Source organism: Tursiops truncatus, chromosome 7, assembly GCF_011762595.2.
Source record: "Tursiops truncatus isolate mTurTru1 chromosome 7, mTurTru1.mat.Y, whole genome shotgun sequence".
Lineage (NCBI taxonomy): Eukaryota > Metazoa > Chordata > Mammalia > Artiodactyla > Delphinidae > Tursiops > Tursiops truncatus.
In genome coordinates, this window is record NC_047040.1 from 43088576 (window position 1) to 43114187 (window position 25612).

At 39.4% G+C, this 25612-nt stretch overlaps 1 protein-coding gene across 1 annotated transcript in view; it reads left to right on the top strand.

Moving 5' to 3' along the window:
• STAT4 (signal transducer and activator of transcription 4) overlaps window positions 1–25612 on the top strand; it is a 92923-nt gene that overhangs the window by 8589 nt on the left and 58722 nt on the right. Inside the window, exons 2-3 of the mRNA XM_019931488.3 lie at window positions 1276–1404; window positions 2719–2863. Of these exons, the coding sequence (XP_019787047.1) occupies window positions 1277–1404; window positions 2719–2863 (273 nt within the window). The 5' untranslated portion in view covers window position 1276. The remainder of the gene's footprint in view (window positions 1–1275; window positions 1405–2718; window positions 2864–25612) is intronic.

Here is a 25612-nt window from a genome sequence, read left to right on the forward strand (position 1 = left end):
TTTGGCCCCGCCTCTGCGTGTAGGTCGCTGGAGGGCGTCTGTTCTTCGCTCAGACAGGACGGGGTTAAAGGAGCCGCTGATTCGGGGGCTCTGGCTCACTCAGGCCGGGGGGTGGGAGGGGCACGGAGTGCGGGGCGAGCCTGCGGCGGCAGAGGCCGGCGTGACGTTGCACCAGCCTGAGGCGTCCCTGGATCCCGGGACCCCGGCAGTGGCGGGCTGCACAGGCTCCCCGGAAGGGGGGTGTGGAGAGTGACCTGTGCTCGCACACAGGCTTCTTGGTGGCGGCAGTAGCAGCCTTAGCGTCTCCCGCCAGTCTCTGGGGTCCGCGCTTTTAGCCGCGGCTCGCGCCTGTCTCTGGAGCTCCTTTAAGCAGCGCTCTTAATCCCCTCTCCTCGCGCACCAGGAAACAGAGGCAAGAAAAAGTCTCTTGCCTCTTCGGCAGGTGCAGACTTTTCCCCGGACTCCCTCCCGGCCAGCCGTGGCGCACTAACCCCCTGCAGGCTGTATTCACGCCGCCAACCCCAGTCCTCTCCCTGCCTCCGACCGAAGCCCGAGCCTCAGCTCCCAGCCCCGCCCACCCCGGCGGGTGAGCAGACAAGCCTCTCAGGCTGGTGAGTGCCGGTCGGCCCTGATCCTCCCGCATCCCTGTGCTCTCCTCCGCGGCTCCGAAGCTTTCCCCCTCTGCCACCCGCAGTCTCCGCCCATGAAGGGGCTTCCTAGTGTGTGGAAACATTTCCTCCTTCACAGCTCCCTCCCACTGGTGCAGGTCCCGTCCCTATTCTTTTGTCTCTTTTTTCTTTTGCCCTACCCAGGTACGTGGGGGGTTTCTTGCCTTTTGGGAGGTCTGAGGTCTTCTGCCAGTGTTCAGTAGGTGTTCTGTAGGAGTTGTTCCACGTGTAGATGTATTTCTGGTGTATCTGTGGGGAGGACGGTGATCTCAGCGTCTTACTCTTCCGCCATATTCCCGGAAGCCCCTCTCTTGAATAACTAGGCTTTAAAATGCTTAGGCCCTGGATTCTGCCTCACCCAGTTTCTGACTAAAACTGAAGTGGATTTAGCCCCTACCTGGCTTCTGAATAACTAGGCTTTAAAATGCTTAGGCCCTGGATTCTACCTCAGCAAGTTTCTGCCTAAAACTCTATAAGAGAAATTTTTTTCTCCGGTTACTTGATGGACAACATTGTCTTTGTCCGAAATCCAAGAAAAAAAGAAAACATGTACCATAGTTATTAATTAACATTATTTTTAAACTCTAATTTTCCCTCTTCTTTGTAGTATGACTCAGTGGAATCAAGTCCAACAGTTAGAAATAAAATTTTTGGAGCAAGTTGATCAATTCTATGATGACAACTTTCCTATGGAAATTCGGCATCTGTTGGCCCAGTGGATTGAAAATCAAGACTGGTAGGATCAAACATTATTGTATTTTCCCTAGAGGTTGATGCACAAATGCTTTATGCTCTATCCACGTGGATTTATTCTATGGTCCACTTTTGATTCAGTTGATACATTCTTATCAGGTAAAGAACTTTCCTTGAGGATTTGGAAAGCTTCCTTAACGGAGGAGAATCATTGTCCTTTCTGGTTTCATCCACTGTAGGTGAAAAAATGGCTCTAGTGCTTTGTTTTTTAATAAGCTAAACTCCAATGATTTCTAAGTATTAAAAAGACAAGAAGTAAATCTCTTGTTTATATCAATTCTCTATCATAGACTCAATATAAATATTTTTCTTAACATGTTTTACAAACGTTTTTTAAAGCTCTATTCACCTTGTACAATTAAAAACATATTTTGCTTTAAATAGTTGTCTTAAAATTTTTCTTTTGATAAAATATACATAACATAAAATTTACCATTTTAACCATTTGTTAGGTATACAGTTTAGTGGCATTAAGTATATTCACACTGTTGTGCATGCATCTCCAGAACTTTTTCATCTTCCCAAACTGAAACTGTGTACTTATTAAATAATAATTCCTCATTCTCTCCACCCCGGCCCCTGGCAACCATTATTCTGTTTTCTGTCTCTGAATTCAACTAGTCCAGGTACTTCATGCAAGTGTAATCACACAATATTCGTTATTTTGTGACTGACATTTTACTTAGCACATTCTTTCAAGGTTCATTCATATGAGCAGCATGTATCAGAATTTCCTTCCTTTTTAAGGCTGAATAATATTCTATTGTATGTATCTACTACATTTTATTTATTCATCCATCCTTCAGTGGACATCTGAGTTGTTTCCACCTTTCAGCTATTGTGAATAAAGCTGATATAAATGTTGATGTCAAGTATCTACTCAAGTCCCTGCTTTCAATTCTTTTAAGTATCTACCCAGACGTGAAATTGTATATAATTTTTTGTTTTTAATTTGAGGAATCTCCATACTGTCTTATACAGTGGCTGTACCATTTTCCATTGCCACCAGCAATATATAAGGGTTCCAGTTTTACATCCTCACCAAAACTTATTTTGTGTTTTCAATAATAGCCATCCTAATAGGTGTGAAGTGGTATCTTACGGTTTGATTTGCATTTCCCTAACGATTAGTGATGTTGAATGTACTTTCATGTGTACAATTTAATTTTTAAAAACCAGTAAATGCTTATCACTGCGGGGTATATTTATCACTTTAAAATGATTATGGTTAAAAAAAAAAAAAGTAGACATTTTACTAAGTTGTTTCCTGCTGTGTAATAGCACTTTTGTTTTTTAGGGAGGCAGCATCTAACAATGAATCCATGGCAACAATTCTTCTTCAAAACTTGTTAATACAACTGGATGAACAGTTAGGTCGCGTTTCCAAAGAGAAAAATCTGCTTTTAATACACAACCTAAAAAGAATTAGGAAAGTCCTTCAGGTGAGAATTCATTCTACTTTTTAAAAATATTTGGATTTACAAGTCCTAAATTTAGCAAAAACAAAAATGTAGCCTCATCTTAGTTCCAAACCAGATTTAAGAGGGAAAAAGCTGAATTCTCTTACTATTTTAAATTTTGTGCTCAATTTTATTTCATTACCCAATGTTTGTTTTGCACCAACTTTTGAATCTAAAATACACTACAACTGGGAGGGTATGTGATTTACATGTGACTGCTTACTAGGTATGATCAAATTGAGAATGTGGATCAGGTATTTGAAAGATGCTAGGTTCATGGCTATCTCTCCATCCTCCCTTGCCTTTGTCTCTTATGTAACAATTTAGACTTGGTATTGTTCTCATTCATAGGTGGAGGCATTATGGTTGTATGTGTCCTTCCAGATTTGGCTCAAACTTCACCTCCTTCAAAAGCATTCTGTGGTGCCCTGTAGCTTCCTATTCCAAAAGTTCACCCAGGCAAAGCCCATCTCTCTGTGTTCCCATAACACCTCCAACACATCTGTACCACAGCATTTAGTATATTCTACATTAGTGTTATTTCTAAGTTTTTCTTCTCCCTCAAATTGTGGGTTACTTGAGGCAAGGACGTTATATTCAGCTTTGAATTCCCAGTGCCCACCACACAGCTGGATATATAGTAGGTGTGTAATATTCATTGATTAAAGGGATGAATGAATGAAGTAAGTGAAACAGAGATCTAAAGAATTAAGGGCAGACTAATAATGACCTAAACCCAGAGATGCTTATGAAACAAACTCTGAACGTGGACAGCTCTAATATTTACTGAGTGCCTATACAACGTATTAGAGAACATGAAATATACATATGTCGTTTCTCAGTGAGGCTTCTTTAGAATCTCAAACTTACAATTAATGCATTTTTACAAAAATTTTCCTAGACTATAATAGAAATGTGCTTGATGTTACTAACACTTGTGAGAGGGACATAGGTATTAATTTTTTATTGTTGTTTGGATTGTTGTTTTTAATTGTTGTTATTGTTTTATTGTTGTTTGGATTGGATTTTTTTCATTGCTGTTTTACTGTTACATTTGCCCTTATAATCCCCTACAAATTTGCAAGACACTTGGCTGGGGGTAGGAAATGAACTTGTTGCCAACAAAACGGGATTTTTCACAGTGTAAAGCAAACTATCTGTTCCAGAGGTAAGACATTTAACCTTGGCTTCGTTAGTTAGTGCTCTAATCAATAAACCTAAAACAGGGGTTTGGCATACTGCTACCCGCAAGTCAAATGTGGTCGCTGCCTGTTCTTGTACGGTCCATGACTGAGAATGGCTTTTACATTAAGTGGTTGAAAAAGAATAAAAGTAAAATAAATAAGTGGCATGAAAATTATAGGAAATTCAAATTTCTGTATTTTAGTGGAATGCAGCTTGGTTAGTCAGTTACGTATTGACTCCGGCTGCTTTTGCACTGCAGTGGCACCATTGAGTAGTTGTGACAGAGACTGTATGGCTCCAAAGCCTAAAATAAAAATGTGTATATGTGTATTGTGTGTGTGTGTGTGTGTGTGTGTGTGCGTGCGCGCGTGCGCGTGTATGTCTGTATTAAGCATATTTATCTGGCCATTTATAGGAAAGGTTGCTGACCCTTGGTCTTTGCTAGAGGGACATGGGTGGGTAAAATAGGTGATGCATGGTCTTTGGAAATTCTGATTCTCAAAATGTGGCCTTGGGCAAGTCACTTAATTTTTCTAAATTCCTATATCTTTTCATGTAAATGAGGATGATTATTATCTACCTTTTGGGATTGTAAGAAAGACTGAAGCTTTTATTTTGGCAAAAAAAAATAGGCTTTCAAAAAACAGACATTTTTGTTGATAGGGAAAGTAGCAGGATCTTCTCTGTAAATCAAGGGTAAGTGTCCAGCCCATCATTTTTCTGAGTGGAGATAAGATTGTGAGGGAGCCTAAGAACCCAACGGTAATTCCCAGTCACATTTCAGCTCAAGCACAAATGTCTCTGCTTAGGTCATGGGCCTTCCAGCATCTTGTCTCTGTCGACCTTTTCCAATAAACTGCCCCAAGCTCCTCAACATTCCTGCCCCAGAAAAATAGATCTACTCCTTGTTCCTGAGCACAACCAGCTCACTCTTGAATGACTCTGGGCCTTTGTCCATGACAGTCTCATGGCCAGGAATGCTCTGCCATCTCTCTTCCTCCAGTCCAGCTCCCATTCATCCCTAGAGGAGCTGTGGAGGTCCCAGAGCAGTAAGGGAGCCTTCACCGGTGCTTTACCCCTTATTCTCATTCCTCACGGAGCATGGGCTGCAAGACAAGCAGTATCTCATCTGTGCTAGATGTGTCTAAGCAGGTCACAAGCTCTTTGAAGTTAAAAGTCTGAGTTCCTTTTGTGACCTTCCTCTTCCCTCCAGTACCCAGCATGGTTCTACTACGAACTAGAGACTCCCAAAACAGTTTGATTGGTTAGGATATTTTGTATTTATTTTTATTTATTTATTTTTGGCCGTGCTGTGAGGCTTGTGGGATCTTAGTTCCCCGACCAGGAATTGAACCCGTGCCCCCTGCAGTGGAAGCTCAGAGTCCTAACCACTGGACCGCCAGGGAATTCCCTGGTTAGGATATTTTGAATGGACAAAAACATTTGTTCTTTCCTTTGATTTATAAACTATACTTATTGGGTATTTATATTGATTCAGAACATTGCCAATTATGTTAAGACAAGTCTTTTTGATAAAACAAGATCCCCCTCCCCTCAAAAGAAAAAAAAAACACCTCCTGCTGAAAGAATAGTGACACTGTTCTTACCTGGTTTGAACATTTTCATCCTCTGGCATTTTAAATATAACCCATCATAACTATTATAGCATAAAAGAGCAAACAGTATTGTATCAGGGGAGCTAAGCAGGTATAAGGTAAATTTATTTTAGCTCTTGACAGAGCAACTGGGATCTCCAGTTTCAATATTTTAATTTACTATTTATATCCCACCTACTTCTGATAAGAATTTGGAATGGCTTGTTATAAAAGACAAACAAAACCATTGAACCAAGAGTCAAGGCAATCTCCGTGGTGGAAGCAGTGAACACTAATGTCCAGGTCGCCTTAGTCCCTCTAAGGGGAGGTAGCCTCAGGTGAAGGCCAGGAGCAAGGACTATGTTGGGTTGAATCCTGACTCTGTGACTTCCTTGCTGTGTGGCTCAGGGCAAGATGTTTACACTCTCTCGCCTCAGTTTCCTCAGCGGTGTGAGTGGAATCACAATGGTACCTACTCCACAGGGATGTTAGGAGCATTAAAAAAAATTGTAAAGCATGTGGTAAGGACTGTATTAAGGTTTGCTAAAAATAAATATCTGTCCCAGATATTTCAAGAATGCTTCACCCTGTTCTTAGGACTTTTTAAAAAAAAACAATAGACTTTATTTTTTTAGAGCAGCTTTAGGTTCGCAGAAAAATTGAGCAGAAAGTACAGAAAGCTCCCATATTCTCCCTCTCCACCTGCCTCTCCCCAGTTTCCCATATTATTATCTGGCATTGGTTTTGTACATTTGTTTCAGCTGATGAACGTATCGTGGTACATTATTATTAACTTAAAGTCCAAGATTGCATTAGGGTTTACTCTTTGTGTTGCACAAGTCTATAGGTTTTGACAATGCGTTATGTCATGTATTCACCATTTCAGTTTCACTGCCCTAAAAATGTCCTCTACTCCACCAATTCATTTGTCCGTCCCTCCCCGACTCCCTAACTCCTGGCAACCACTAATCTTTTTACTCTATAGTTTTAGCTTTTCCAGAATGTCATATAGTTGAAATCCTACAGTATGTAAACTTTTCAGATTGGCTTTCCTCACTTAGTAATATGCTTTTAAGTTTCCTCCGTGTCTTTTTGTAGCGTGATAGCTCTTTTTAGCGCTGAATGATATTCCTTTTTATGGCAGTAGTACAGTTTGTTTATCCGTGTTGGGGATTGATAAACAAAGCTGATATTAACACTTATGTGTAGGTTTTTGTGTGCATACGAGTTTTCAATATATTTGGGTAAATACCTTGGAGTTTGATTGCTGGATCTTTGTTCTTGGACTTTCTAGTGAGAATCTATTTTCCTTATTCGTCTTCCTGTCTGTGTCTTAGTCTGTTCTGGATGCTATAACAAAAGTACAATTGATTGGGTGGATTTTAAATAAAAGACATTTATTTTTCACAGTTCTGGATAGGAAGCCCAAGGTCAAAGTGCTGGCACATTCAATGTCTGATTCAGCTTTCTGGTTCATGGATGGCTGTCTTTTCCCTATAACCTCACAGGGAAGCTCTCTAGGTTCTCTTTTAAAAGAACACTAATCCCATTCAAGAGGGCTCTGCCCTTATGACCTAATCACTTATAAGAGGCTCCACCTCCTAATACCATCACATCAGGGGTTAGGATTTCAACATATGAATTGGGGAGACACAAATATTCAGCCTCTAACAACCCTTCTCTCTCTTTGTTCCTCAGAATGACTAAAAAAATTAAAATGGTGCATATTCATAACTTTAAAAATTGAAGCAATACAAAAATATGCAAAGAAAATATGAAATAATCCAAAATCTACTCCTCAGATATAACCATATTAATATTTCATGAACATCATTCCTAACATACATATATAAATATATGTGTATATATATATATGAAGCAATACAAAAATATGCAAAGAAAATATGAAATAATCCAAAATCTACTCCCCAGATATAACCATATTAATATTTCATGAACATCATTCCTAACATACATATATAAATATATGTGTATATATATATATGAAGCAATACAAAAATATGCAAAGAAAATATGAAATAATCCAAAATCTACTCCCCAGATATAACCATATTAATATTTCATGAACATCATTCCTAACATACATATATAAATATGTGTGTGTATATATATATATATATATATACACATATATATATGCAGATAGTAGGGCAAGCTGCTATTGACATTTTATACTCAGTTGCTATCAGTGTCTTTGTAGCCTCCTGTGCCCCCACCCCCATCTCCACTCTGCTCTCTTCCCACCTGCAGTAACCACTCATCTAAATTTTAAGTTATAGAACCAAAAAAAATTTTAAACTGTAAAACAGAACTGTGAGTAGGAGCTGACCTTGTGGCTGTCATATATTCTTAGATTCTAGAAATACAGGCCCCAAGCATCATAAATAAAAAGAAACTGCAGGACACCAGAGAGGAAGAAAAGGTCCAAAAAGTAGCAAGGGAATCCAAATCTATTACCTACGTAAAAATGAGAGATAAACTGAAAGCCAAATTTAAAACAGTATTAAGTGAGAGACGAGTGGAATAAACTCTTCACCGAGCTGGAATACAATACCCATCAACTTAGACTTCTATACCCAGCTCAATTATTATACAAAATTAAAAGTTCACTACAAAGGTATGCTCACAGAAGGAGCTACGAAAGGGAATCAGACACAGATGTTAAGCGCACATGCTAAAATTTCAAAAGTATCATTACAAAAAGTGAAAATAGAGTGCATGAAAGATTGAAAGCACCCAATAAGATATCAGAAAATAATATCCATTATGTGGACAAAACTTAGCAATTCTAAGACAAACTGTAGTTTTTTCAAGGATGTATCTAAAACATGAAATAACAAAGTGATGAGATCAAAGAGGTTAGCTGGGCTGTCTTGTATAGAAGCTTGTGGGCCTTGGTCAGGAATCTGAGTCTTATACTGAGTGTGATGGGAAACCATTGAGAGGTTTGAGCAGAGGTGTGACATGAACTGATTTCTGTTTTTTAAGCTTACTCTGACAAATGAATTGTAGTTAGTCAAGGAACAATCAGGGAGATCTGTTAGAAAATTCCATTGATTTTTTTTAAAGCAACATACTGAAGTCAATCTTTTTCTATCACTGTGGGTTTATCAACTCTCCTAAGCTTCTAGAAGTTTTTGCTTTGTGTATTTGTTACTATGTTGTGAGGAGCATAAGTACAAGATAATATTGGTGAATGCAACTTCTAAAAAATCAATGTAAAATATCCTTTTTGACCCATTTATTAAGTTTGCATTTTACTGTGTGGCTTTCTTTTTGTTACCATTTGCTAATAGGCACATAAGTCCATCTCTTCATTTTCATACCTTGTCTGTCACTTTATACTGAGTCTTTTATAAATATCACGTAACCAATCTTATTATCTAGTCAACAAATATTTAATAAGTTCTTATGTTATCAGTCACATATTAAGCACTAGGAATACAATTGGAGGAAATCATGAAGCTTACAGTCTAAAAAATTCACACCTCCTGCATTTTTGTTTTTAACTGATGGGAACTTCTATGGCTATCCCTCACAAATTACTGTTAGGGAAGTAAGGGGAAACAGGCAACAGCAAAGTTGTCTGAAAGTAGAAAAAAACTCCATCTATTAGAAGGCTGAGTTCAGGGTTTTGGTGTTAAGTCTGTGGTTAGTAACCCCACCACCTACAGAGCATTTTTCACCCACCAGGGTAATGAGTCTGTTAGTGAGAGTTTTAGACTCTGTGTGTGAGGGGGGAGTGGGCAAGGGCAACCCACACCTAGCATGTTCTATTCTCTGTACCCCCACGGCCTCTTTCTCAGAGTTGTTTGGATTTGCCTGAACAAAAATACATGTTGGAGTTGAAAGCTCCTCAGAAGTTGGGCAAACAGTGTTTCCTTCCTGTCCTGTCTGTAAAAATCCTACTGTTGGTTCTGAGTATCAGGTGATATGAGATTTTTTTGTGTGTGTGGTATGCGGGCCTCTCACTATTGTGGCCTCTCCCGTTGTGGAGCACAGGCTCCGGACGCGCAGGCTCAGTGGCCATGGCTCACGGGCCTAGCCGCTCCGCGGCATGTGGGATCTTCCCGGACCAGGGCACGGACCCATGTCCTCTGCATCGGCAGGCGGACTCTCAACCACTGCGCCACCAGGGAGGCCCATGATATGAGATTTTTTACATGACAAAGTGAAGAATAGGAGACACTATTTTGCGATATGGGGGAGAAAAAAGTTGCTTTAACTGCTGAGCAGCTCTGAGTCTGCCAGATTGTATCCTCTAATTCATGCTGCTTTCTCAGTTCACTCCTCTTCCTTCCTCTCTGCACCACATTGCAAGAGACGCCACCTCAACCTCCAACCTGAACAGAGCCTGGTGTGGCCACTCGGTGTTAACTCTGAAAGAGCTGAATGGAGGGTTCAATCTTTCAGGTCATTTTCTGCACATGGGTGGCAGCCAGTGTGTCATTTTCAGGCCACAGTTATTTCCCCAAGTCCTCAGCACACACCCCCAAAATCTGTTTTCCTCTGAGAAAATTACCTGATGCCAATATCACAGTGCTCATATTTCAAAGGCTAAGAGACCTGCATGTCATGCCATCTAAGATGAAATGTGAGTTAGCTGTCAAGATTTTGTTTGCTGTATAATCTGGGACAGCCAACAGAAGGTAGATGGTGTGCATCACAATCCTTGTCCTGTGCACATCGCACTAAACTAGAAGTCCAGAGTGATCAACTCAAGATCCCACCCACCTGAAACTTTCTTCATGGATCATTTTGTGCATATTCACCCAAGCCTTCATCTTAACCAAACCTAGATTGCGCTCCCTCCTTATTAAGTTTTTTCTCACAGTTTATTACTTGTCTATAACAATTTGTCCTTTCCTTCTTTGTGAAACAATTACTTTGTCTATAGTGCACATGTTTTTAAATTCCAAATGATAGTTCGGATTTCTTAAAGTAGGGGTCATATAATTTGCTTAGTAGGTATACTAAGTACCTACTTCACAGACATTTGTTGATCGAATATTGGTTTCATCACATGGATTTTTTTTTTCTTTCTTTTTTTTTTTTTTTTTGCGGTACGCAGGCCTCTCACTGTTGTGGCCTCTCCCATTGCGGAGCGCAGGCTCAGCGGCCATGGCTCACGGGCCCAGCTGCTCCGCGGCATGTGGGATCTTTCCGGACCGGGGCACGAGCCCTGCCGGGAGAGGCCACCAACCAACCATAGAATGGCATTCCATGCCATTAAATATTCTTTTTCAGCATCATTTGTATTCACCTATTAATTGGACATTTATTACTTGTTCCTGTTTTTTACCAATATAAACCAGTGAAGAACACATACCTATTGTCAAAATTTCATTAATATTTATGATTATTCTGTTAGAATGGTGGGTTTTAACTCTATGCATCAAAATCGCTTATAGAGTTGTTTTTAATATACCCACTATTGACATGAGTGTAAACTGATATTAATGAGAATAACACTAGTTACTGTACTAAATAAACTATCAGACAATAGGATTTTATTTATCATGCACATAACAGTTTAATATTGGTTACTCTGTAGATAAAGTGGGTGGCTTTCCTTTTCATTGCAATTCAGGGATCCAAGTTTCTTCCACAGTGTGGCTTGGCTATTGCAAAGGGATGTCTTTGGAGATAGACAGGAGCTAGAGAAAGAGCATGAAGTCACAGCCACATCTAAGATTCCTTGGCCTAGTAATGACACACTGTGTATGCATCCCATTAGCAAGAACTAGTTACAAGCCTTCCACACCATGCAAGGAATGCTAGTCAGTGTAATCTCTGAATGGGCTGCCGCTTTCCACCTCAAAGGACTTACTGCATCCTATCACAGAGGAAGCAGGAATTTGAGGGGACAGGTAGGTATGTCTGCCACATTTAGTAAAACCATTTTGGAAAGCAGTTTGTCAATATCAAAGTTTAGTGCAACTCATGAATTCCATTTCTGGATATTTATCCTACAGAAATTCTCACACAGGTAAAAAGAAGGATATCCATACAATGATGTTTTTTGTTTTGTTATTTATGATAACAAAATGTGAAAATGATCTCAGATGTCCATCTTTAAATGATCTCAATGGTTAAATAAATTGAATTATTTACATCCATAAACAGCTATTAAAATATTAGATTTGAATATACTGAAATAGAATAATAACTATAATATATGTTATAGAGTGAAAAAATGCAGAACAACATGTTCTCTGTGATTACCCACAGGGAGTGAGGGGAGGAAGTGGAGGATGGGGAAGGATTTTAACTTTTTTAACTTTTTAAACTTTTTTTTAACTTTTTAAAAACTTTTTTAACTTTCAGCAATTTTAACTTTTTTATTACCTGAAATTAAAAAAAAAAAAAAAAGCCCAAATGACAACAGTATTTTCAAAACCCATGTTCCCAGACCTTGCCCCAAATCCACAGAATCAGAATCTCCAGGGAGTGGGGCCCAGAAATGTAGTTCATAAAAGCTTCACAAGGGATTCTGATAAATTGCCAAGGTGGAGACCACAGCCTTAGGATGAATTTCTAAAAGTGGAATTACTATGTCAAAGGGTATGAAAAATGTCAAGGCTCTTGATAAGAATTGCCAAATTGTCCTTTAGTCACATACCAATTCACATTACCACCAGCAGCGTGTAAAAGCTCGTTCCACCATCAACACTGAGTGGTGCAAAGTGTTTTCATCTTTGCCAGTTTGAATAATGAAAAATGGTACCTCTGATTGATTTCGACAGAAGCGCTCGTTTGTTGTGTCTGGTTCTCTTTCGGAGACATTCTGTCCCATCTGTCTTCCTCTTAAATTTTGTAGAGAGATTCATCACCCTAAGTTAGCATTTTGTTATAAAAATCCCTTGGGGAACTTGTTAAAAATGTAGATTTCTAGCCCCCGCTTCCAATTCTGATCGAACAGGTTGAAGATGTGGTTTGGGACTATGAAGAGGAGGGGTAGGATTCAGAGAGTTTACAAAGGAGAGATGCATCCCAGGCAGAAGCAACAGAAGAAGAAATGAGCAGTGGTGGATTTAGTTTATGGGTATTTCATATCCCTAGAATAGATGCTTTGCTCATGATTTGCCAGGCCCTCTGCCCAGGACCCAATTCCCCTTTCCTCCCAGCATTCATTCACCAGCCCAAGACCTATCTCCATGTCATTAAAATCCGCATTGATTTCTCCCTCCTCTGCACTCCCCCAGCCCTTAGTGTCTGAACAACTCATCCTGACACTTAATCACATGCTGCAATTACTTTAGATAGATGAGAATCGACTTACAGTAATAAAGATATAGTCTAATGAAAGTTGTAGAAGTATTACTTCAGGACAAGAAGAAATGCCCCAGGGTAGTCTGGAAAATAATCCTGCAATAAATTACTTTTGTGTTGACACTAAATTAGAAGCAATGGCATCTCTATAGAAGACGAAAATTGAAGTCAGGCAGCCTTAAAGAATTGGAAACGAGTGCTTCTCTGTCAAAACAAAATAGAGGTCACTTTTTACAATATCTTCCAAACTGGCAAAGATTAAAAACCCTTGATGACACTCGGGACTGGGCGGTATTGTGGACTGAGCAACCCAGGTGATTCTTATGATCAGACAAGTTTGGGAAAGAGTGCCTCTCAGTCAGTATTCTCAACATTGCCTGCTTATTAGAATCATCGGAAACACATTTAAAAATTAGCCATGCTCAGCTCCATCCCAGAGATTCTGTTTCAACTGGGATTTTTTAAAGCTCCTCAGTTGATTACAATGTGGAGCCAAGGTTGAGATACCTTGCCCAAGGCAATGCAAAACAAAAATCATGTGTAGATGGCACATATAATGTATCTTATTATTTTTTGCCACTTTACATGGAGGGGATAAATGAGTTGCTTTTCTAGTGGAAATGATGGATTCCCAAGGATTTATTTAGTATCTCCCTCAAATCCATTGTCATTTGTGAGACGTTTGAGTAAGTTTACTTTTATTCATTCATTCATTCATCCAACAAGTATATGCATTGAGGAAGTTGTCTGTCAGGAGCATGGCTGATGTTGGAGGTATTGACTTCATGGTGTGTATAATCTACCAGAGCAGATGGAAATTTAAGTAATTGCAAGGAATTACATTGGAGCTGAATCTGTGGCTAGGCTTTAGTGATGTTCTACTTTAGCCAAGAAAGTTAACCGTTATGGACCATTCCCAAAATATGCCACCTTTGTCTTAATTGAATGCATTGTGTTTAAAAAAAAGCTTTTCTAATTCTTTTAGGTTATTTCTTCTAATTTTTTTTGTAAATCTACAGTTATTTTGGGCTTCCCTGGTGGCGCAGTGGTTGAGAGTCCGCCTGCCGATGCAGGGGACACGGGTTCGTGCCCCGGTCCGGGAAGATCCCACATGCCGCGGAGCGGCTGGGCCCGTGAGCCATGGCCGCTGAGCCTGTGCGTCCAGAGCCTGTGCTCCGCAACGGGAGAGGCCGCAGCAGTGAGAGGCTCGCGTACCAAAAAAAAAAAAAAAAAAAAAAAAAAAATCTACAGTTATTTTATTAGAAGATAATTTTCTATGGTACTCAGGGTTATTTCTTTCTAACCTGAAATAACATTTCTCAACTTTCATTAGGCTATTTTTTTTTATTATGACTAAACTGATTCTTCTTTATCTAAACTTTATATTGCAAAGTAAATTGTATACCAACAAGACCACCTGACCAGGGCATGAGTCCAGGTTGGAGTGTAGTGGCCAATAGGATCCTGTAGAGAAGGGGGTTACCAGATGGTAGGTCTAAAAGCATTGCATTATCAAACTGTTTCCCTCTTGTCGACATCAGTGGACAAAGGGTACATGTGATGTTTGTCTCATGTTGGGAACTGGAAACAATGGAAGGAGCCATCAAGATTTCCATCTGTCAGTCATGACCTTTACCCAAAGTATTTCATGTTATAAGCAGAGCACATTCCAAGTAAATGCAGTTTTTCTGACAATTCAACATCATTCAAAGTTTTTCTCATGATCATAAGGTTCATTTGAACCATAGGTTCCATGACCATAGGTTCATTAATCCCATTTGACTAATCCCTTACTCCTGCAAGAATTAAGCACTACTATATAATAGACACAATCTTATCTGGCCTTTTCACGTAGCCCTGCTTGAAAACAACAAAGGACCTAATATGTAGAATCAGAGTACATTTTTGGACCCCCAAGAATTGATATATATTGATTACTATAGTCCTGATATAAAGTATGTAAGATGATACCTAATTTATTAAGGAATTCTTCACTGTGCATTGGTAGGGAGTCATTATTTCCAAGGACCAGGCTGGACCCCCAAATACTTAAATGTAGCCCAAGATCCTCATTGGAAACATGGAGCTGGAAGCTATTGCAATTTTGCTACAGCAGGGGCATCATTCTGTCCAGTTGTGTGCAGATGAATAAGGACCCTAATGAGACACAATAAAAATGCTGCATAGGCTTTTGGGGAGTCTGATAAAGTAGCATTAAGCACAAGACCAATGCAGATGTTTTCAAAACAGTAGAGCTTTCAACGTCTTGAAGTATGGTTGACAGGCTATGACCTGCACAGATGTGCTAGGCTGGGGGAAAAGAGAGGACCCCTGTTATGAAGCTGTGTGTCCTGGTGTGAGACTGCCTAGGTTGCTTTATTGCAAGTCACATTAAGTTGTCCTAGGGCCCAACAGCTGTTTTGGTTTTCTTTGTTTTTTTTTAACTTTTTTTTTTTTTTTTTTTGGCCTCGCCACATGGCTTGCGGGATATTAGTCCCCCGACCAGGGATCCAACCCAGGCCCACAGTAGTGAAGTGCCGAGTCCTAATGCTTTTCTTTTCTTTAATTTCCTATCTGCCTATGAGCCCTGGCCCTTCCTCAGCTGAGACACATCCAGTTTCTTGTCCTCTGGGGTTGGCATTGTTTATGAACCTGACAGCGTGAGGCAAGACATGACCACCAGCTAGAAGGGAGAGCCCAGTGTGTGCACAACTACTTCAGGAGCAGTTGAGGTGTATTACTGAGGTCAGGACTTACCAGCCCATCCAATTTCAGGCCTGTATATGCTTAACTAAGAAATTATGGAGCTGGGAGAATGGAGTTGCTCTTTTTGCTTCAGTGAGGCTGTGTGAGTGAGAAGGCTGTGTTCAAATACCTCTAAAAAAATGATACAAATGAACTTATTTACAAAACAGAAACAGACTCACAGGTTTAGAGAATGAATTTACAGTTACAGGTGGGGGGGAGGGGTGGGGGGAGGGATAGATGGAGAGTTTGGAATTGACATGTACACACTGCTATATTTAAAATAAAATGCCTTTCCATTAAAAAAAAAAGAATTCTTATAAACACAAGGTGAAAGTACATAAGTAAAAGGAAGACCCCCTCCTTGTGCTTAGTTTGGACCAAAGCCTAGAGTTCAAACTAGCCTTTGAAAAACATACCCTTTCTATCATCCTGCTTGACTTCATGAAGAAAAACTAAAGGACACAATACAGATTAAATCCAGCTCCTCCTTAAGAGTACAGATCAAATCACACTTTCTCATTGGATTGATCTCTAACCCCAAAGAAGAATTATTTTCTTCTCTGGGCTTTGAACAGCAACTTTGTTCACACCATTGATAAAGCAGACATGTCATGGCTGTTTACATATCCGTTTTCTATTAGATTGTGAGTTTTTGAGAGCAAACAGCCAGGAATCACTTTGGCAAATGGGCTTTTAGTGAACGGGTTTTTGACGAATTGACCTGGTGGTAGAATTATATTTTATTCAACTTTCCCTATTACAGAGCACAATCTCTGGCACATAGCAAATGTTCCATAAGTGTTGGTGGAATTGAAAAACAGATAACATTTTTTTTTCTGTTTATAAAAGTAATGCACTTCCATGCTTGTCAAAAAAAAATGTGGAATGTAGAGGGAAATATCAACAAATTTAACTTTTGAGCACACAAACTAGTTTTGAGAACCAAAAACTAATAGTAGCAATCAATGATGACAACACAGAAACCAAGAAATATGAAACGTTGCCATTGAAAGCGGGACTATATCTTCCCCTGACCCAACAAAACACTGGTTGGCTGCTAAATTGAATTGGAAGCAGACCTCTGTCCTCTTCCATTTTCATATGTGCTGTCTCCCCCTCAAAGGAATCCTCTAATCTCTCTACCCCTCAAGGGGCACGGTCAACAGCACTGACCCTATGGCAGGTGAGATATTTTGGTAGGAGAGCCCCAGTGCTTTGATTGCGATGAAGGTGACGTCACATGTTATAAGTTGTGTCATGATGGTGTTCTCACTAGAAGTGACTTCATATTTCTAATAAATGCTCAGCTGAAAAATACACAGAGGATGGAAAACACAAATTATGCAACTGAGAACTGTGACTTCCTGTTGCACTTTGTGGAGGAGGTGAGAATAGAACAGTAAGAGAGAAACTATTCTTGAATGCTTCTTTTTTGACATATTGTTTCTTCTTTTGCTTTTCCCGCTATCTATACTATACAGAGAGAACACTACATTATCTGTTTATTACACTATATGTATAAGCATCCTAGAAAAATAACATTTTAGATACGGAAAGGACCTTAGAAATAATGAACATCTATGCAACAAATAACCAGCAAAACGTTTTTTTTGTTGTTGTTGTCGTTTTGGTTTATTTTTAGAGAAAGGAACATTGTCTTGATATGTGGTCTCATTATCATGACTTTGATAAGACTTCAGGCTATAAATCTTTTTTAAGTTTTATGTCTTGTTCAGCTTTAAAAACGCTATTAGCAGCTTAGCATTGCATACAGCAACACTTAAGCCTTGAGGTTTTTCATTAATTTCATTGATAATTATTCCCCTGTCTCTATGACAATTCAGTTGCTTAAACTAAGTCTAAAAAGCTGCCTACATTGTAAAACAGTTGTGGCCCAGACTAAATTCTAACAGCAGCTTCCTGTATATCACACTTTGCTCAGACCACAGCTTTCTTAAGAAACAGTGTATTTTAAACTCAGATTTGATCAACCATAAACTCTAGGGGAGCCTCCTGTCTGTGGTAGTTTTGAGCAGAAGAGAGAGAGGCAAAAAATACATATGAAAACATTTTCTCTATATAAATCACTTTCTCTATTTTAAAAACCTATAACGTTCATACAACATTCTCTGCTGCTCTTGGGGAGAACTTCCTCTGTGAAAAAGCTGCTTTTAAAAAAATTTAAAATTTCCACAGATTTTCATTATACTGCTTTCTGTAATTATTTTTCCTTGATACTATTTCCCTGGTCCTTTTGCTGAAACTCCCACTTGAAGCACTCTCTAAATTTTACCTTTAAGCTATTTAATCCCTCTTTCAAGTGACAAAAGGTGGTGAAAGTTGGCCCTGGTGGCACCCAGTTGCCTTCCTACATCTCCCTGAGAGGCCAAAAGTTTCCTAGAGTTTCTTAAACCACTTCAGCCTTGTTCAAGTTTGGCTACCTTGTGTGAGTTTCTGAACATTATTTACATCAAACTTTTTTATTATATCATTTCAACACTTTCCCTTCTCTTAAATTAATAAATTTTAAATAAGAGTTTGTCTCCCACATCTCAAGCCCTGTACCATGCACCTGCCATAGCTCTGAAGGTTAAAGGAACGACTACAATATAGGTACTAAGAGTGAAGGTCAGATTCAAAGAAGGGGAATATGGAGGAGGTGATGCTTCTTTGGTGTGGTTTTCTCAGCACCCAGATCAGTGCCTGGCAGTAATTGTTGTTCAATACAAATTTGTGGAATGAATGAAGGAATAAGTGGCATCAGTAATGTCTGCAAGCACTGGCAGAATCTTTATAGTCAGAGGTGTGAGCAGGTGTCACAGGTGGACAAAACTATGTATGCAAAGGCACAGAGGTAGGAAAGCAATGTGAGGAGACATAGGAACCTGGACCAGGCAATTTGTGGGCACCCTTGGCCCATGCACTTGTCATGGGAAGATGGATCAGAGCAATGGAGAACTGTGGGGATGCCCTTCACGTGATGGAGCACAGTGAACTGGCATGGGGTGCAGGGCAGAAAATCCTTTTCCTTAATACTGGGTTGGCCAAAAAGTTCGTTCGGGTTTTTCTGCAACATCTTACGGAAAAACCCAAACGAACTTTTTGACCAACTCAATATTTGCTCTCCAAAAACGTATATATAGACATAGGACTACAAATTGTCTATTTAATCTGAGTCACAGAATACTTATTAACTACTTTTGAGAAATGACCTTGAATTTTCTTCCTATGGTTTGTCCAAAGAGCCCTAGACCTGAAGTCAGAGTGTCTGTGTTCCACTCGTTAGCTGGATGACTTACCCTCCTTCTGTTTCAGTTTTCTTACCTGCAGAATGTGGGTAATATTAGGACTTACCTCACATTGCTGTTAAAACTAAGATGATGTTTGGGAAAATAATAATAACAGAAGTTTCATTTTTCATAGATTGATTCATTGCTGCTTTGGGGTTCATCACTATCCTATATTATACATAGATTGTGCCACAATATCTGCTTGTATGAAATATGTACATGCATACACATAGGCGTACATATTCATACATGTGCATGAATAATGGCACATGCTTAGTATACTCCAATGTCTAACTTCATTAGCTCATTTAATCCTCACAACAACTCTGTGAGGTAGCTACTGTTATTTCCCCCACTTTACAGGTGAGAGAACTAAGGCTTAGAAAGGTCACACAGCTAGGAGGTGAGAGAACTAAGATACAATCTCAGTTTTTCTGAATCTAGAGCCTGTGTCCAAAATATTATACACATGTAGGTACTATCCCCAGTTTTTTCTTTATATTTCTCCGAAAAAATATAGTTTATGATAATTTCAATAAGTTATTGAGTTATAATGATGTACAATAAACACATATTTAAAGTGTACAATTTGAGAAGTTCTGACACAAGTATCCACCCATGAAGCCATTACCACAATCAAGATAATGAACATACCCATCACCTCTAAAAGCTTCCTTGGGTCCTCCCTTCTATGCCTGCCTGCCCTGGGTCCCTTCCACAGGCAACCACTGATCTCCTTTTGCTTACTAAAGATTAGTTTGCATTTTCTCGAGTTTTTATATCAATAGAACCACACCTTGTACTGTCCTTTTAACTGGCATCTTTAACTCAGCATAATTATTTTGAGTTTATTACTTTTTGTTGCTGAGTAGTACTCCATTGTATGTATGTACTGTAACAAGTTTGTTTATGATCATTTTTAATAATTCCCTATACCCTGCAAGAAGTATAGAAGAATGTGCAAGAAGTAAAAAATCACATCAGATTCTTAAACATGGTGAGAGTCCGTTCCCCTTAATTTATATTTCTTTTAATACTTAGTATCATGTTTCCCTGAAACGTTAAGTAAATGTCTAAACTGAAAAAGAATGAGATAGGGAGTTAAGAGAGAAGAGAACAGAGGATGGATAAGATTTGTCTCCCAGATGTAATATCACTCTGGTCTTTCAAAGCCATGTTAATTTTGAAATTTTACCCTCACAGGCATGCATATTAAATCTATATTTTTGTATTCTCTATATAAAGTTCTACATTTGGAATATTATGTTTACAATTAAATTAATCCAATTTGGTGCTATAAACTATGGAAACTCACTCCATGATACAGTGCTTCAATTGTATCAGTTGAAATTCATACTTCTTTTCTTTGGTGATACAGTTGTAAGTGACCAATAAATTTTCCCACTTTAGATACACTTATACCATGAAAAAACACTTTAAAGAAAGACTAATGACTCTTTTTTCAGAGTTGCAGATTGAAATCAACATGACACCTGGCTCCAGATGATATAGTAGAAAGACCCATGGATCTTAGGCTGGGATGTGGCTTCCCTTCTCCTCAGTTTCCCTGTTTGTAAAACAAGAACAATAGCTCTCTTGAAGGGCTGCACTGGGCTTTAAGTAAGAAGGTGTTTGAGAGCCTATGACACATGGAAGATATTTATAAATGGTATTTCCTCTCCCTGCCCTTCCCGAGTCCTTTTTCCTAGAGACTTCCTTAGGCTCCCAGGGAACTTAAGACTTAAGGACTCATTTTACCATTCCTGTTTTAGCACGTTTCATATACTTGCTTCCCAACATGTATCACAGAGGCAGGCACATAGCTGGTGCTGGAATATTTGTTGAATGAAGGCCTGAAGGGGACCTTTTTATCCTAGCACTGGGCATCAAACCAAATCCATGGTTGTGCAGACTGAAGAATGGGAGAGATTGTTCTGCGGCCTGTTCCCGTGAAAGGCATGAAGCAGTGTCTCTCTGGGGGAACTGAGGCCATTGTGTGGTTGGCATTTGCTGCGGGGCCTTGTAGATTGTGCTGTTGGTTGTTGGATCTTGGGTGGGAGGTGACAGCTCAGATTGGAAACCAGGGGTTTGCTAATTGTGGTCTTTCTTTGTGCATGAGGCCACCTGGGAAATGTAACAGCTTATCAAGGGCCGTTTCGCACAGCTGGAGTGTTGGCACACCCTCAAAGCCAGTGATTAATAAACCAAGTACCTTGCCATTGTGCAAAGTGCAAATATTAGTTTACAGGGAGACAATCAAGAGACCCTTGTGAGACTTTAAATGCTTAGAAACTTGGGCATGTTGAGTGAGAAAGAGAAAATGACAGAATTGTTGCCAACGTCAATAGGTTTGCTTAGACAGTGTTTCTGGGTCTGCAGTTAGGCCTTTTTCCACCAGTGGTTTGTTCTGTGTGTTCTGAGCCTCCATCCTCTGTATTCGTTCCTGCTCCAAAAAAGAAAGCCAGAGTTGAACTCTAAATGACCACATAAAACCAACAGTGGGGTTGTTTGGAGGGATAGAGTGGGACATGAGAAATAAAATGTTCTCAAAAACATTTTTGAAACCACTGGAATCAGAGAAATTCAATGCAATGTAAAACTTAAAGAAAAATGGCTAACCTGTGTAACTTTCTCCCTCCACTATTATAGAAAGACTTCTGGAGGGGCAGGAAAATTTGGTCTGAATTTCAAGCCGGCCTCTAACAAGGTCAATGACTCCAAGGAAGCCACTTCACTTTGAGAATGCTCATTTCCCCCATTTGTGAACTAGTGATTCATGGCATCTATCCTACCGAACTGCTTAGAAGAGGACAGACAAATGCAAGCAAATTGAGGACAGACAAACTGAACACAGGACTTAGCACAGTGTTCAATAGATCTTTGTTGCATGAATGCCTGAAGGAGGCCTCCTCCTCTTAGCTATACAAATGGAAAACATCCTTCTGGCTTCCCTCCTTCTCTTTAAAAATATTTCATCATATTTTGTAAGTTTCTCTGAAAAGCTGAATTTTCATCAGAACTGATAGAGTTTCCTTTCTGCCTCTGTTCTGGTATCTGTAAAATGGGGATAAATCCATCTGCCTCCTAAGGTGTGTGTGAGAACCACAGGAAATCAGCGAAAGTGCTTAATGCACACCCAGCGCACCGCCGCTCAACAAGCATCTAAAAACGCTGCTTTTCTCCGGAGCAGAAACACACGGCTGTTTGCTAATACTTGTCAGTATCTGAAACCATTCAGATAGGGGGAGAGTCTCTTTGATAAATAGGAAAGTAAATAAAGCTAATATTTTGCAATTTTCCATTAGAAACCAAGAGGTTTCTGTTTTTGCCAAATGGAAAAAGATTTGTCACGCATGCAGTTTTAATTTTCAGGTAGTTTAGTAGACATGGAAAATTCAATTAAGAAAAGCTATTTTGTTAGTGAATCTCTATCAAATTTTTTAAGGGCATGTACCCAGAGTTTTAGGGGAGTTTCCATTAGTGAATAGCACTTGTTTTGGCTGTGACCTTTTGGCTGGTTTAAACCTGTCAGGTCCAACCACAGAATCATGGTCCCAGGGCACAAACTTGTTTTCTCCTTTTAACCTATTCACCACCCCTGTTTTGCTGATGCTGACCAAAAGGTTTCCTTTTCTAAGTAAGAAAAATGCATCTGCTTAGCTTCGTATAACTTGTATGCATAAATTGAAGTGAAATAAGCAATATTTCATCTGTCCCTTTTCTTCTTCCCCCACCGCCTCCTCCACTTCATTTCATATTTGACTTATTTGTCCTGAACATGCCAAAATCAGTTTCTGAATCTGTTTCTCAGAGCATCACTGCGTGTAAGTGAAAAAGTATCTGTTTCCAAAAGAATATTCATCTAGAACAATACTGTAACTATCATTACATTTATATATAAATAAGTTCCCTTTTTTTTCCTGTTACATCTCCATAAGTTAAACAATGGATAATCTCTTTATTTCATCCTTGGTATGCTTCATAAATTACATAATAGTTTTCAGAGATCATAGAAACTACCTCTCTTTGTAAAATGTGGGCACTGATCAAGTAAGAAACATTCTATAGAAATTGGGGCCCTTCAGCCTATAGAAAATTTGGGACTTCCCCACATAATAAATACTTGATGAAAAACTAGAGCTATCATTGAGATTCTCTTTCTGTGACCAGACATTAAAACAGCAGGAAGGGGTAATAATAATCCAGATTGAAACAATGTAAAACAAAGAATTATACCTTGAATATTTCCACTTAGCCTGGGTAAACCGAAGCCATACTCACTGACCTGCTAACACATGTATATGGAATCTAAAAAAAAAAAAAAATGGTTCTGAAGAACCTAGGGGCAGGACAGGAATAAAGACGCAGACGTAGAGAATGGACTCGAGGACACGGGGAGGTGGAAGGGTAAGCTGGGACACAGTGAGAGAGTGGCATTGACATATATGTACTACCAAATGTAAAATAGATAGCTAGTGGGAAGCAGCCACATAGCACAGGGAGATCAGCTCGGTGCTTTGTGACCACCTAGTGGGGTGGGATAGGGAGGGTGGGAAGGAGACACAAGAGGGAGGAGATATGGGGATATATGTACGTATAGCTGATTCACTTTGTTATACAGAAGAAACTAACACAACATTGTAAAGCAATTATACTCCAATAAAGATGTTAAAAAACACACACACACATTAAAACTAAAAAGTGGAAACAATTTAAAAACAATAGCATAATGTTTAAGTGCGCATGCATTCATGAATCAGACTACCCGGGTTGACTCCTGGTTCTGATTTACTAGCTATGTGACCTTTGACAAGTTACTCAATCCCTCTGCACCTCACTATCCTTATCTTTCCTATAAAATGGGGAGAGCAGTAGTGCTATGCCCATTATCATAGGGCTGTTATGGACTAGATGACATAATTCATGTAAAGAGCTTAGCATGGTGCCTGGTACTCAAAAAGCCCTCAATACATGTTATTTTATAAATATTACCATATCTAGAACTGAGTGTAAATGACATGTTTCTTTAAGACTGGTAACAGGACAATTACGAAAAAGAAATAAGGATGATTTGGAGAATTTCAGCTCATAAACATGCTTGCAGTACATACAGAGGTCATCACACTAGGTTTGACCTTGGGGATAAAAGGATGACTATCACACCATAGATCTCACAGAACAAGAAGGCTAATCTCTGAAACTTTTAAGCACTTTTCATCTTACTAACTTCCCTGGACACTGCATTAAAAAAAGAAACCTATATTTATTCCGTGCAATCACAAGTTTCTGCTGATGGTAAGTGTGTAGAAGTACTTGAATTCAGCAGCTATGCAGATCAGCAGATCAGTATCAAATGCAATATCACTTGACTGACACACTAGTTATATCACCAAACACTAAACATGTCACCTCTTCAGACAGCAACATCCTTGTGTAGTTTACTTTACCTAGAGGATTCCAGGAATGCTCTCTCATAAAACTGAGGTTTCTCCACATACTGTAATATTCCTAATGGGATCTGGCCTCATTCTAATGCTGGGCATAGACATATGCCGTCACAGGGATACAGTCTTGCTCTACGCCTAAAGGATGTGTATGTTTGCTTTAACTAAAATGATTTGATGAATCACACACATTTTATTTTTCCGAAAGCTCCTTAAATTGGACACATTTTTATTTTTTTCCTACACAGCCACTAAACCGTGAAACTTAAACAGAATTAGGCCTGTGTTTTGACTTGTCTCCTGCTTTGCCAAGCTGGAAAGTTCCCAGTACCGAGTGATCTGTTTGCCAGCAAAGCCACGAAAGTACAAATGAGACCCCAAGGGTTACAAGTTCTTTTGTAATATCTGTGTTCTAATGGATGGCTAATTATTTTTGGCTTGAGACCCATTAATAACAAAACAAAAATTAGGGGAGCTGGAATTCTAACACCATTTAATCCAACTCTTAATGTTACTGATGATTCAATTGAGGCCATAATGACCTGACCAGAATTCCTCAGTAACAGAAAAGCTGACCGGGGATCTTTCTCCTGCTCATTCTCCTGCAGTCCTCACAGCAAATCCCAGTGATACACCCACAGTCTTAGGCTATCGTAAGCCTCTAGGCTGATGCTAACACTATCCCACTCCAGAAGTTAAGGGTTAGCTATTTTCCGTTCATATGTGTTAGCAAAGATAGCAAATACTATATTTAAAAATCAGGAACAACCTGAATGTTCATAACAGGGAACTTGTTCCATAACTGTGGCCTAGCCAAATAATTCAGTGACACACATTTATTTAGCATCATGTTTTTGAAGGCTGTTTAATGCCATGGAAAAATTATCTTGATGTGTTATTTACTAAGTGAAAACTATGGAATACAAACTTTCATCTCAGTTTATATCATACTATATATACATATTAGGAAAAAATAATTTTAAAAACCTGGAAGTAAATTACATAAAAATGTTACCGATGGGGGCTTCCCCGGTGGCGCAGTGGTTGAGAGTCCGCCTGCCGATGCAGGGGACACGGGTTTGTGCCCCGGTCCGGGTAGATCCCACATAGCGCGGAGCGACTTGGGCCTGTGAGCCATGGCCGCTGAGCCTGCGCGTCCGGAGCCTGGGCTCCGCA